A 13316-nucleotide genomic window follows, 5' to 3' on the forward strand; every position below is an offset into this window, starting at 1 on the left:
TTTGCTCCCAATTCCTCCCCTCCAGATTTCTGATCAAACACTCCTCCACTTTCTACCTGTGGCGCCTCTGGGCTTCACTTCCCGCCGTGAACAGGTGAGCGTCCACAGTCCCTCACCAAAATCACTCCTTTAAAAACAGCCTTAACTCCCAATTTCACTCACCTGCCGAATTCCAGCTGCAGAGGGAACTGGACCGACGAGTGCCCCAGGGAGAGGCACCACCTGGAGGCCCGCCTTCCCCGAACCCTCATCCGCACAAGCCCTGCAGCCTGCCCACCCCCAACCCCTCGAGGGCAAGAGGCCAGTGGGCTCTTCTGCTGTCTTTCAACGCCCTGCTCCTCTGCCATCATGCTCAAGCGTTATTGGGAAAAAGAAAAGAATGCGTCAAGAGACACTCAACGGCCTCGCTGCCTCTTCGCCTACAGACAAGCTTCTTCCTTCACCTGGAGGAGGTGTCCTTTCCCTGTGGGCAGAAAGTCCCTGAGACAGTGGGAGAGGGCGGATTGGCTTCAAAGGCCCTGAGATCAGAGGGGGCGGCGGACAGAGACAGGGCTGCCAATAGCACGCGGAGGAGTCTGGGGCCTCCCTGCAGAGCAGCAGGCCATCAGTCTAAGGCAAAAGCCGGGGAGAGACCTACGTGATCTTGGTACATGTCTGCAGGTTATCTGGCTGGAGAAGGGCCAGAGAAGAAGCACAGAGACCAATCAATGCCTGTTCTTAATCACAGGCATGCCAGGTCAAAGGGTTGGTCTGGGACACCATGGGTCAGAGGGCACGCCACAGGTCAGAGAGCATGCCACGGGTCAGAGGGCATGCCACGGGTCACCGCACACAGGCTGTCACTTGTTACAGTCACTCAAGCTGCACACCCAGAGCTGCATGCGTGGCCTCATTAGACTTTCCTGCTGCCTACAGATATGCCCAGAAAGCCTCTTTTTGTAACATTCCATGATACAAATAAATATTTCAAGCACCTACAGAAGCATTCTCCAAAACATTAATCAGTCCTTTCGGCCCCACAGAGTGCCGCAGGTGAGTTCAACCCTCTTTCTCCCCTCTGGAGCATCACCGCTCTCTCTCTCTCACACACAATCACCTCAACAATGTTTGCATTTTGTGGAGAAAAGGACCATTGTGAGGTCCACATTTTCCCGTGTCCAATTCTGAGCTTTTAAATCTAGCTCTGAAACCAGAATAGAAAGACAAAAAGGACAACAAAACAAAAAACCCAAAATTCTGTGCGTGTGCATTTCGAACCAGTTTTGTGTCAAGACAACACAACAACAATCCCCCGAAATGCTAAGCAGCTTTAACTTCAGAAACAAACAAAAGTCATTTAACTTCAAAAACAAACAAAACTCATCAACCACGACCGAACTTCTGGCACAGGAAGGATCTACTCCCTCCAGAGACAGACAGTGGACCTGAGACATTGGCTCAGCCTGGAGCAGAGGCTCCTGAAAACTCTGACCAGCAGCTGGACATCCACGGTTCCGTACAACCACACACAGCACTTCACGAGCTCTGTGACAGCACACAGCACAAAAGTCATGGGACAGTTTCCAAGGACCCAGCAGAGGAAGAGCCCCAGACAACTCGGCCTTCAACAGACAAAGAGCAACACACCAGGATACTAACAAATCAAGGTGAGCAGCTTCCCTTGTAAATTCTGCTGCTGGAGGGAAGGTGGTTGGAATTGAGACTCTGGGTTTAATCACAGAACAAAGGGGCTCCTGAGAACTGCTGGTTGGGGGTTGGTGCCCTTCCAGGGGTTCTGGGGCAGCATCCACACTGGAGGCAATGAGTCCCACTGGGACCATCCCCACGACTGCAGAAATGCCAGTGACCACAGCCCTGCACCTCACAGTTGGACCTGTGGACAGCCACAGATGGAGACAGATACCTCCCTGCAATGCTGACCTCAGCCTTCACGCATGGAAACATGTAAGGGACTCATCTGGCAAGAATCTGGGATCAGCTGGCTCCCTGAGGAAGGCCCAGAAAAGGCTTGCAGACAATGCAGAAAGATCTAGTTCAACAGCTGAACAGTTAAGAATTCCTTTCCCTTAGTCACTACAGGGCAAAGATTTTATCAGTTCTTCTAATGAAGAAGGACTGGCTGGTGGGTCAATACCAGAAGCACACAACGGTAATTACAGTGGTTGCAAATAGGAACGCATACACTCAGAATTACATTGAGTTGTAGTCGAGTTGTTAAGTCAGTCCATAAGTTTGATTTCAATACTTTATAGCCAATCCCTTGTGATTATTAAGTCTCAAGTTATTTGTTTTTAATTAATTTTAATTGGAGGCTAATTACTCTACAGTATTGTAGTGGTTTCCACCACACATCGACACGAATCAGCCATGCGTGTACATGTGTGCCCCGTCCCGAACCCCCCTCCCACCTCCCTCCCCATCCCATCCCTCTGGGTCATCTCAGCGTACCGGCTTTGAGTGCCGTTTCATGCATCAAACTTGGACTGGTCATCTATTTCACATATGGTAATATACATGTTTCAATGCTATTCTCTCAAATCATCCCACACTCGCCCTCTCCCACAGAGTCCAAAAGACTGTTCTTTACATCTGTGTCTCTTTTGCTATCTCCCATATAGGGTTGTTGTTACCATCTTTCTAAATTCCATATATATGTGTTGCTGCTGCTGCTGCTAAGTCGCTTCAGTCGTGTCCGACTCTGTGCGACCCCAGAGACGGCAGCACAGTAGGCTCCCCTGTCCCTGGGATTCTCCAGGCAAGAACACTGGAGTGGGTTGCCATTTCCTTCTCCAATGCATGAAAGTGAAAAGTGAAAGTGAAGTCGCTCAGTCGTGTCCGACTCCTAGCGACCCCATGGACTGCAGCCTACCAGGCTCCTCCGTCCATGGGATTTTCCAGGCAAGAGTACTGGAGTGGGGTGCCATTGCCTTCTCCGTATATATGTGTTACTATACTGTATTGGTGTTTTTCTTTCTGACTTACTTTACTCTGTAAAATAGGCTCCAGTTTCATCCATCTCATTAGACTGATTCAAATGTATTCTTTTTAATGGCTGAGTAATACTCCATTGTGTATATGTACCACTGCTTTCTTATCCATTCATCTGCTGATGGACATCTAGGTTGCTTCCATGTCCTGGCTATTATAAACAGTGCTGCGATGAACACTGGGGTATCCGTGTCTCTTTCAATTCTGGTTTCCTCCGTGTATATGCCCGGCAGTGGGATTGCTGGGTCGTATGGCAGTTCTATTTCCAGATTTTTAAGGAATCTCCACGCTGTTCTCCATAGTTGCTGTACTAGTTTGCATTCCTACCAACAGTGTAAGAGGGTTCCTTTTTCTCGACACCCTCTCCAGCATTTATTGTTTGTGGACTTGTTGATATGGCAGAAGCCAAAGAAATATTGTAAAGCAATTATCCTTCAATTAAAAGTAAATAAAAAAAATTAACTCTCATAGACATAGGTATTGGAGATTCCAGAATTCTGCTGAGGTTCACCTTAAACCAGACAGGTTCAACCAGACCTATGCATGTTTGGCTGTTTTTCAGATTTCATGTGAATTATAAAGTTCATGGTCCCTTAGATGGCAAACTGGGCTGCATAAACTTACCACAAGGGCAGGAAAAGGGTAGCAATTTATTAGGTCTGAAAATGGCTTCAAATACCTGCAAGAAGCTCAGCAAGAAACCACCTTATCTCAGGTCTGAGCAGGATGCCTGTCAGGGGAGGGGGTGGGAATCAAGAACCTTGGGGCTGAGCACCCCTCTCCCCACCACTGAGGAGGAAAGATGCTAGAAGCCAAGGGACCACACACTCCTGTGTCACCAGCATCTCCCGTCGTCCGCCTTTGAGAAAAGCCGAGAGAGTAGGTCTGCGACTTGGCTCAGAGCTTTAAGTGCTAGACACCTAAAAAGGGCAAGGAAATTGCCACTTTCTGCCTCTGTAGGAAGCAAGGGTGCCCAAGGCCGAGCAAGACACACGTGGACCTCCAGACCCTCTGTGCCGCAGAGCACAGGCAGGGCTGGCCGGGCACGCTGGGAGACGCAACACTGGGCAAATCGGGTGAGGGGACGGGAGGGAGGGAGTGGGAGTGTGGGATTAGCAGGTGTAAACTACGATAGACAGGATGGATAAACAAGGCCCTACTGCACACAGGAGCTATGCTCATAACCTGTGATAAACCATAATGGAGAAGAATAGAAAAAAGCATATACACACATATACACACACACATATACGTGTGTGCTTATTTGCTCAGCCATGTCCGACTCTTGCAATGCTATGGACTGTAGCCTGCCAGTTCCTCTGTCCATGGGACTTTCCAGGGAAGAATACTGGAGTGGGTTGTCATTTCCTATATATATACATATCTCACACATATATATATCTCACATATATATATAATATATATATCATATTTATATATCTCACCTAAATATATATATATCTCAGCTAAAAACTTCGCTGTGCAGCAGAAATTAACACAACATTATAAATCAACTCGAGTTTAATAAAATAAAATTTTAAAAAACGTGACAGTGATGACACCAGGGTCTGGATGGAAGCACGCTACCTCCACAAACCAGCATCCGTATTTAGAATAACAAAGGATTCGAGTAACTTCTCCAACTAAGTGGCATCATCTGTAACTGCTAATACACAATCCTTAGAAGACAGAAGGAATATAACAGTAGTTCTCTGTACACTCTCCTTTTCTAGTACAAAACTTTAAAAAGCTCTTTAAGATGTATACCGGTACAGCAAGAGACATACATCCACATTTAATGGCCTAATAACTTCCCGCTGTATTCTAATGTTATTGCTAAATCTGAGACTCCAGAAGTAGTTAGGACTAAAAAAGAGAGTAAGCTTTCACCTGGGTGCCTACGAGGATGGCAGCATACTGCACTTCCCTGGATTGATGTAGTATCTTTATACCACCAATCTTGAAAGTATCGTAATAAAAACAAAAAATCATAGCAAGAAGTTATATAGATAGAACCCACGATGTTCGAGATCTGGATTAGGCATCTTCTTACATCATGAACTTAGACTACAGGGTAACCCAGACAGTTCAGTGACCCTCCATGTGGGTGTCACAGCATCCCTAAGTCAGTAATGGACAGGACAGCAGCTCCACTTCTCCAGGTCTGGGCCACCTGAGGTCATCAGAAAGTCGCCTGCAGAGGACCGGTGAGAGCTCATTCTCCTGCCCCAAACACAGCCCTCCATAAAGGCTATCATCACACCTCTTGGCCCATCTGATTGGGAAGCCACATAAGGAAGGAAGGAACTCATTATATTCCTTCAGCAGATGTGTTCTGTGCATAAGAGAAGTGCGGTTCAGTCCCTGGGTGGGGAAGATCCCCTGGAGGAGGGCATGGCAACCCACTCCAGTATTCTTGCCTGAAGAATCCCATGGACAGAGGAGCCTGGAGGGCTACAGTCTGTGGGGTCACACAGAGACAGACACGACTGAGTGACTAAGCACAGCACAGCATCTCCTTTAAACACTGCAGCCAGAACTTCCACAAATATTCACTGGCTCTTTTAGAAAATAATTGCTAAGAAAGAATATTTTTCAGATAAAATTTCTCTTTCCTCTTTGGAAGTCACAAAATGTATTAATATTTTTAATGATCTAAGATACCAAGATTCAAGATTTTTCTCCTCCTCCCCTAAGAGTTTTAGAAACTTTTCACATTTGCCAAGTATACTTCAATATGAAGGATTATCTAATTAGATAATTAGATAATCTAATTAATTAGATAACTTTATGGAAATTTACTCCTCTTAGTATAGTTTAGTTACTATAGTTAAATAGCTTTCAAATTAAAATAAAAAATTACTATCCCCCAATGTCTAGCTTAGTTTCAAGAGAACCCTTTAGAAGTGATACACTGAGAAATGTTAAGAAGTTCTACAAGTAAAACAAAGAAAATAACAGAAATACTGGCTCTTTGTGGGCAGAGTGGTCTTTTGAGCAGAAGTGAGAGGGTGTAAACAAAGGTCCGTCTTGTCAAGACTATGGTTTTTCCAGTGGTCATGGATGGATGCGAGAGTTGGACTGTGAAGAAAGCTGAGCACCGAAGAATTGATGCTTTTGAACTGTGGTGTTGGAGAAGACTCTTGAGAGTCCCTTGGACTGCAAGGAGATCCAACCAGTCCATCCTAAAGGAGATCAGCCCTGGGTGTTCTTTGGAAGGACTGATGCTGAAGCTGAAACTCCAGTACTCTGGCCACCTCATGCGAAGAGCTGACTCACTGGAAAAGACTCTGATGCTGGGAGGGATTGGGGGCAGGAGGAGAAGGGGACGACAGAGGATGAGGTGGCTGGATGGCATCACTGACTTGATGGATGTGAGTCTGAGTGAACTCCAGGAGTTGGTGATGGACAGGGAGGCCTGGTGTGCTGTGGTTCATGGGGTTGCAGGGAGTTGGACACGACTGAGCGACTGAACCGAACCGAATTGAGAGGGTGTAAATAAACATATTTTGCAAACTGCAGGACTGGTACACACAAATAAAAACATAATATTGTTTATTACTTTTCAATTCTAGAGACATTTATGGATCTATAGGCATCTAAGGCCTGGAAAAATCAGAAAACTGGGCTTGGGTTTATTTCTCAAATCTAATTGCTAACTTTATATTTTTTTAAAAGGGTAATTTTGAGACCATTTAAAAAGCATATGGTTGACACAGTTAAAAATTAGCTAATTTGTGGATGCTCAAGGCTGTTAGTTAAGCTATAAGTTTAATAATATTAAAAGAGTTTAGTAGGAAAAAAGATATGCTAATTAGCAAGATCCCTCCATTTCCAGAATAAATGTGGAATGTTACTAAAATGTCTTACAAATGAGGGTCTTTTTTTTTCATGACATAATTTTTTTTTCCTTTTTGTATATTTAATAGAATTTCAAGGACTTAAAAAAAGTCACTTTGAATCTCGCTCCAGAGCTAAGGAGTTCAGAGAGAAGGTAATGGCACAAACACATCTGTTCAGCACCGAGAATACACATGTGGTTCTGGGCCACATCCCGAGGGGATGGACAGGACACAAAGGGCCTCCTGCTCTAAGAATAGCTGACGACATTAAAAACAGGCAAATGAAACCAGGTGACGTCAAACAACTGGGAACTGACGCAATGCTGCGACTAGTCTGAGTGACCGGGAGGAAGAAACACACAGTCCAGGCAGGTTGCTTGGACAGCCACATGTTCAGTAACGGCTCAGCACTTACAAACCGTCAAGGGTTACTTCTTTGATTCAGGTTAAAAATATCCAGTTCTATAGATTTTTTAAAATACAGCACACATTTTTGATACTTTGATCATTTTTACAGTTGAAAATATAGCTAAATCCGTACAATTTTTTTTTTTTTACATTTTCCCTCAATTGAGAAATCAAACTGAATACACGTCTACTCCAAAGGCCAACGGATGCTGTGCAGGGAGAAAGCATTAGCTCAAGGTGTCTATTTACAGCCTGTGTTCTACATGAGGGAGACTCGGGTTTAGCAAAATATTCTCTCCCAAAATGGCATCAGCTGCAATGTGATCTGCAGGCACCGTCCCCGAGGAGCACTGGGAGGAAGGAGGGGAATGATGGAGAACTCCATGATGAACAGAACCACAGGGTCCCAGGCACTCCAAGTAGGTAGGTAGGAGAAGCTTGTCTAAAAGATTCTGAAGAACAAATACAAACTTTGTTTCGAAATTTCAAGGAGCAGGACGCTCATTACCAAACACGGCAACTCATCACACTATTGAGCTCCTCCTATTATTAAAAGACTGTCGAGTAAGATGACCTGAAACCAAGTTTATTTTGATGCTTTTCTCACTTGGGCATTGGTTTTCTCTCCTCGGAGCAACTCAGCATTCATTTCCCCATTCCTACAAAAGTCCTTCAAATATCTACTGGGATTCTTCTCTTGTTCAAGGGTGGAGGTTACATTTTTGGCAGCTTCCAAGGGTGGTGAAAGGGGCTGGAATACTATAAGCCATGACCATCACGCTCAGAGGTGTGTAGGGTTGGGTGTAGGATGCATGGAGTCCCAAAGCTAGTACGTCAAGTTCACTGACTTCCCTAATCAAATAGATAGATGACCAGTTGTTCCAAAGGATTCAGATGGAGAAAATGAAAACTTTTACATAATGGACATTTTCAAAACTAGTAAATGGAAAACTGAAGATGGAGAATTTAAAAAGATCCACTTTTGGAGGAATAAATCTCCAATTGAAGTTTTAATTGAGACTGAAATCCAGTTGTCAAGAAATAAAAAACCAGCTGTCAAGTTACTTTGAAAAGAAATTCTACAATGTCTAGAATCGGAGTTGCTTCTCCATGCAAACCCCAGCTTCCTCGCTGGTGTGTAACTCAGCAAGCTTGCCCGGCTCGTGCCGGGGGAAGATTCTCTCAAACTCACCAAGGAGCTACTCAGACATGAATGATGATGCAAGTACCGTTACATCTCACAGAAGCTTCACGAAACTCCAATTAGAATAGTCTCAAAAGAGCTAGAAAGCAGCGGAATTCTACATTTTATTTGCCAGAGAAAAAAGTTCCACTGATGCATATTTCTAAAGCTGCTAATCTCTTGGAAGCCAAACATCTGTTTCACTTAAATACATTGTACCCTCTCGCTCATTTTAAAGAGCCAAAATGAATTCTAATATATTAGTACATTAAAAAGAAGAGAGACCCAGTTTTAGAGTGCTACCAAAGACCAGGATGAGATTTTATAAAAAATTCTAGTGAAATTTTACGGGAGATTCATATAGGAAGTGCTAGAAACAAGGGTTTATACAGAGAAAGTGACAATTCAAGTCTTTTCTAGAATACTGTGATGCCAGGAGATAATTAACACTTGATTTTAATTTAGGGAGAATCTGGAGGTCATTTTTTGTTCTTAGGATAAAATGTATGGCGTGATTGAGAAAATGGCAAGAAAAATAATTTACAAAAGGGTAAAGTAAATTTATAAAAGGACAATTTTTTTGTTACCAAGGAAATCCTATGAAATAGGCCTTTAAAGGAGTTTTTTTTTTTTTTTCTTCCTCTGCTAAAAAGACTTTCATACCTCTGCTCTCTCCTAGGTGGCAGTGTGGCATAAAAGGAGACTATCCCAGAATCCATTAACCATTACAGGATTCAAAGATCAGTAAGAATAGAGATTCAAGGGAAAATACTTAATACGGTATTAGAATAAAGAAACACATTTCCATAAATAGGAAAGACGAGTACTCACTGGTTCCACGTTATATGAAAAAAGAGCGTACTCTCTATCTGGAGATATTTCATATCTGATGGCTCTTAATGATTCCTAAAAGAAAAAAAAAACAGCAAAGAGTTTTAAAACATATACATATAATTCAAAACCTTGCAATGAGACTGTGCCTGATGGTGCCATCTTCAAAATTTATCAATAAAATTCCTTTGCAGAAAACTTGCTAAAGTCTGTTAAACATGGTTATGTCCTTTTTTTTGGCTAATGGGATAATGTTCAGTTACATCATGTTCTTTGACACCTTATTTGTTGTTTTTCAAATTTCAACAAAACATATTATATCTATTGAGACAAGTTGATGTAAATAAACATAAAACAATTCTTTTCCCACAAGATTCCCAACCTCTCTGTATCTTTAAACATGGGCTTCCCTAGTAGCTTAGACAGTAAAGTTTACGCCTGAAATGCAGGAGACCCAGGTTGGGAAGCTCCCCTGGAAAAGGGCATGGCAGCCCACTCCAGTATCCTTGCCTGGAGAATCCCATGGACAGAGGGTCCTGGCGGGCTACAGTCCATGGGGTCGCAAAGAGTCGGACACCACGGAGCAACTGATACACATCTTTAAGCGTATATTCCTTTGCTCATTGTTATACTTAGAAGCTTATATTAAGCAGATTTGTTCCTAAAATAGAATCACATTCCACACCTGATTTGGCAACCTGCCTTTGCACCTCCATGGACACTGAGTCACAAGTCAGTGGATAGAGGACTCATGTTTTCTTTCAAATTTCTTCACAGCACACAGGTGATTTTACATAAATGAAATAATCAAAAATGCTGTGTTTCCCTTCAACTTGTCTGTCTTCTCTGAAGCACTCGCACTGCTGTACAGACCCTCACACCTAGTAAGAGAGCCCAATATTGTCAGCTTGGCATGCACCACTCTACAAATGATGCTATGACCACATGCAGACATTAGATGTTTCAGTTCAGTTCAGTCGCTCAGTCGTGGCCAACTCTTTGCGACCCCATGAACCGCAGCACGCCAGGCCTCCCTGTCCATCACCAACTCCCAGAGCTTACTCAAACCCATGTCCATTGAGTCGGTGATGTCATCCCACCATCTCATCCTCTGTCATCCCCTTCTCCTCCTGCTTTCAATTTTTACCAATATCAGGGTCTTTTCAAATAAGTCAGCTCTTCGCATCAGGTGGCCAAATATTGGAGTTTCAGCTTCAGCCTCAGTCCTTCCAATGAATAGTCAGGACTGATCTCCTTTAGGATGGACTGGTTGGACCTCCTGCAGTCCAAGGGACTCTCAAGAGTCTTCTCCAGCACCACAGTTCAAAAGCATCAATTCTTCGGTGCTCAGCCTTCTTTACGGTCCACCTCTCACATATGTACATGACCACTGGGAAAACCGTAGCTTTGACTATACTATGTATGTTGACTAAAATATTTTATCAAATGTTCAGCATTATTTGTTTCAAAGTTCTAATTAGGATTCTGTTAAAGTTTTATATCAATTTTAAGAGAATTAACATTTTAAATACTGTATTCTCGCCTAAGATTACATTGCTGTTGTTACTGTTCAGTTGCTCAGTTGTGTCCGACTCTTTGCAACCCCATGGACTGCAGCACGCCAGGCTTCCCTGTCCTTCACCATCTCCTGGAGCTTACTCAAACTCATGTCCACGGAAAGCATATGAAAGACAAGATCAACCATCTCATCCTCTGTCGACCCCTTCTCCTCCTGCCTTCAATCTTTCCCAGCATCCCGATCTTTTCTAATGAGTCAGCTCTTTGCATCAGGTGGCCAAAGTATTGTAGCTTCAGTTTCAGCATCAGTCCTTCCAATGAAAATTCAGAGTTGATTGCCTTTAGGATGGACTGGTTTGATCTCCTTGCAGCCCAATGGACTTTCAAGCGTCTTCTTCAATACCACAGTTCGAAAGCATCAATACTTTGGCATTCAGCCTTCTTTGTGGTCCAAATTTCAATCCCTACCTGACTACTGGAAAAACCATAGCTTTGACTATAGATATTTGTCAGCAAAGTAATGTCTCTGCTTTTTAATACTTTTAAGATTACATTGTATCTTTTTATTTTTTTCAAATTTTCAACAAGATTTTATAGTTTGCTTTACTCTAACTCTTAGCACTTTCCTTAGATTTATCCCAGGTCTTTGTACTGTTTGTGTGCTATAAATGGAATATTTTCTCCATTTCTATTTCTAGATATTCATGTTAAGGAATAGAGAAGGTATTGATTTATTTATGCATTAAAGCTATATTAATAAATTTTCTTATTAATTACAGTAGTTTTTAAAAAACTAATGTCTTTTAGGTTTTCTGAAGTAGAATTACATTATCAGAAAAGAGATATATTTTCCTGTACTCAGCATGTAGTTTGCTTGTATACTGCATTTCCCACCATCCAAGAACATATTAAATATTAATGGTGATGTTGAGTATTCCTTCCTGACTATAATTGAAATGGTTTTATTGTTTGCCATTTAGAATGATTTTCTTTGCTCATTGGTCCATGATAAATAGTCTTTATGCTATTTAAGCTGTTTTTACTGTTATTTTACCTGGAATTTTTGTCAGGAGTGGTTGATAAATTTTATCAGATGCCCTTTCAGCATCTTCTGGCAAATTGTAAGTGTTTTCCTGTTATTGTGCGGTTGCAGTGAATTTTGTTGATTGACTTCCTGACACCTGAATGCCGTTGTCATGATCACATCTCACTGTTCAGAGAACACTATTATTCGCATACACGACTGAACTCTACTTGCCAATATTTTATCTATAATTTTTGCATTTACGCTCACTAGTGAGATCAGTGTAGAGTTTACACTTTGCATTATTTGGGGCTATTTAGTTATCAATGACAGAATGTTTTAATAGCACTATTCTGACTTTAAAAAATACTGGGTCTATAAAGGTGATGTATATATATATATAATATACATATACATATATATATGTATATTATATATATATATGGGGGGCATGTTTCTGGTGAGATGTGCATCAAAACGGTTGTGCCCTGTTTTCTTGTACTAGATACACAGGTGTGTGGTTATGAGTGCAGAGAAGGAGAGGGGGCCATGCGGGAGAGAAAGAAATAAAATGTAGGACGCTCCAAATTACCAAGTAATAGAAGGGAAACGAAGAGCAGAAAGCATCAATATATCCACAGGCTCTTTTGTGAAAACAATCTCCTCGTAAAAAGAAAAAAAGAATACACAAGTAAAATGCACAAGATTAGTACTGATGACACAAAAGCCAAACAGTGGCCAGGTTAAATGAACTCCAAGAGGACGCTGTCGGACACGACTCGGGGGCTGAACACAGACGGAGGACACGGTGGGCTCCATGTCGGACACGACTGAGGGGCTGAACACAGACGGAGGACACGGTGGGCTCCATGGAAGCCCGCACCAAACAGCACACGGACGGCTGTGACTGCGCCTCCCTAGGCAGTGAGGAAGAAGGGAACTCATGGGCCAGGCGGTGCGGCCTGTACCTGGGCCCCTCCTTGCCCTGGAAACCACTTTATCTGGGATCAGACAGCCCCGGGTGCTGCTCCCAGCACTGCCTGTGACAGCCAGAGAAGACCCGAAAGCGCAGTCGCTAGAGAACAGGCTGCAAGGACGATAAAGCTCGACCGCCGAGAAACATCTCCCAGTGGCTTCCCGAGCCGACTTCCCTCTAACCTTGGAAAAGGACCGTTCCGTGCACTTAGATGCATCGTTGATTTTTGCATTATGCTAAGCTGATGCACTATTTTGCATCTGTAATCTTTATTTTAGTCAATACGAGGTGGCCTCCAGGAGCAATCCTGTGACATGCCACGGGGGACCACAGGTATGAAAATGTGTCTGAAGCTGGGCCCCCTTCTCAGTCTCAAGGTGATGGATCCCTGTGGGTGCAGACGCTGCGGCTGCATCCCTTATGCAATTTAAAAATAACTTTGTTTGGAATTAGGCAAAGCTGAGTTCAGCTCTCGGGAGTCCCAGTTAACAGCTATATTACTCTGAAAAAATTATTTTAACCTTCATAAACTTCAGCCTTCTTATT

At 43.0% G+C, this 13316-nt stretch overlaps 1 protein-coding gene across 4 annotated transcripts in view; it reads right to left on the reverse strand.

Moving 5' to 3' along the window:
• The window catches only part of DPP6 (dipeptidyl peptidase like 6), a 1064355-nt gene that overhangs the window by 257659 nt on the left and 793380 nt on the right, over nt 1-13316 (reverse strand). For all 4 annotated transcript variants that reach the window (XM_027538503.1, XM_027538505.1, XM_027538502.1 and 1 more), the window contains exon 5: nt 9253-9327. In XM_027538503.1, the coding sequence (XP_027394304.1) occupies nt 9253-9327 (75 nt within the window). The remainder of the gene's footprint in view (nt 1-9252; nt 9328-13316) is intronic.

The sequence above is a fragment of the Bos indicus x Bos taurus genome, chromosome 4 (assembly GCF_003369695.1).
Source record: "Bos indicus x Bos taurus breed Angus x Brahman F1 hybrid chromosome 4, Bos_hybrid_MaternalHap_v2.0, whole genome shotgun sequence".
In the NCBI taxonomy this organism is placed as follows: Eukaryota; Metazoa; Chordata; class Mammalia; order Artiodactyla; family Bovidae; genus Bos; species Bos indicus x Bos taurus.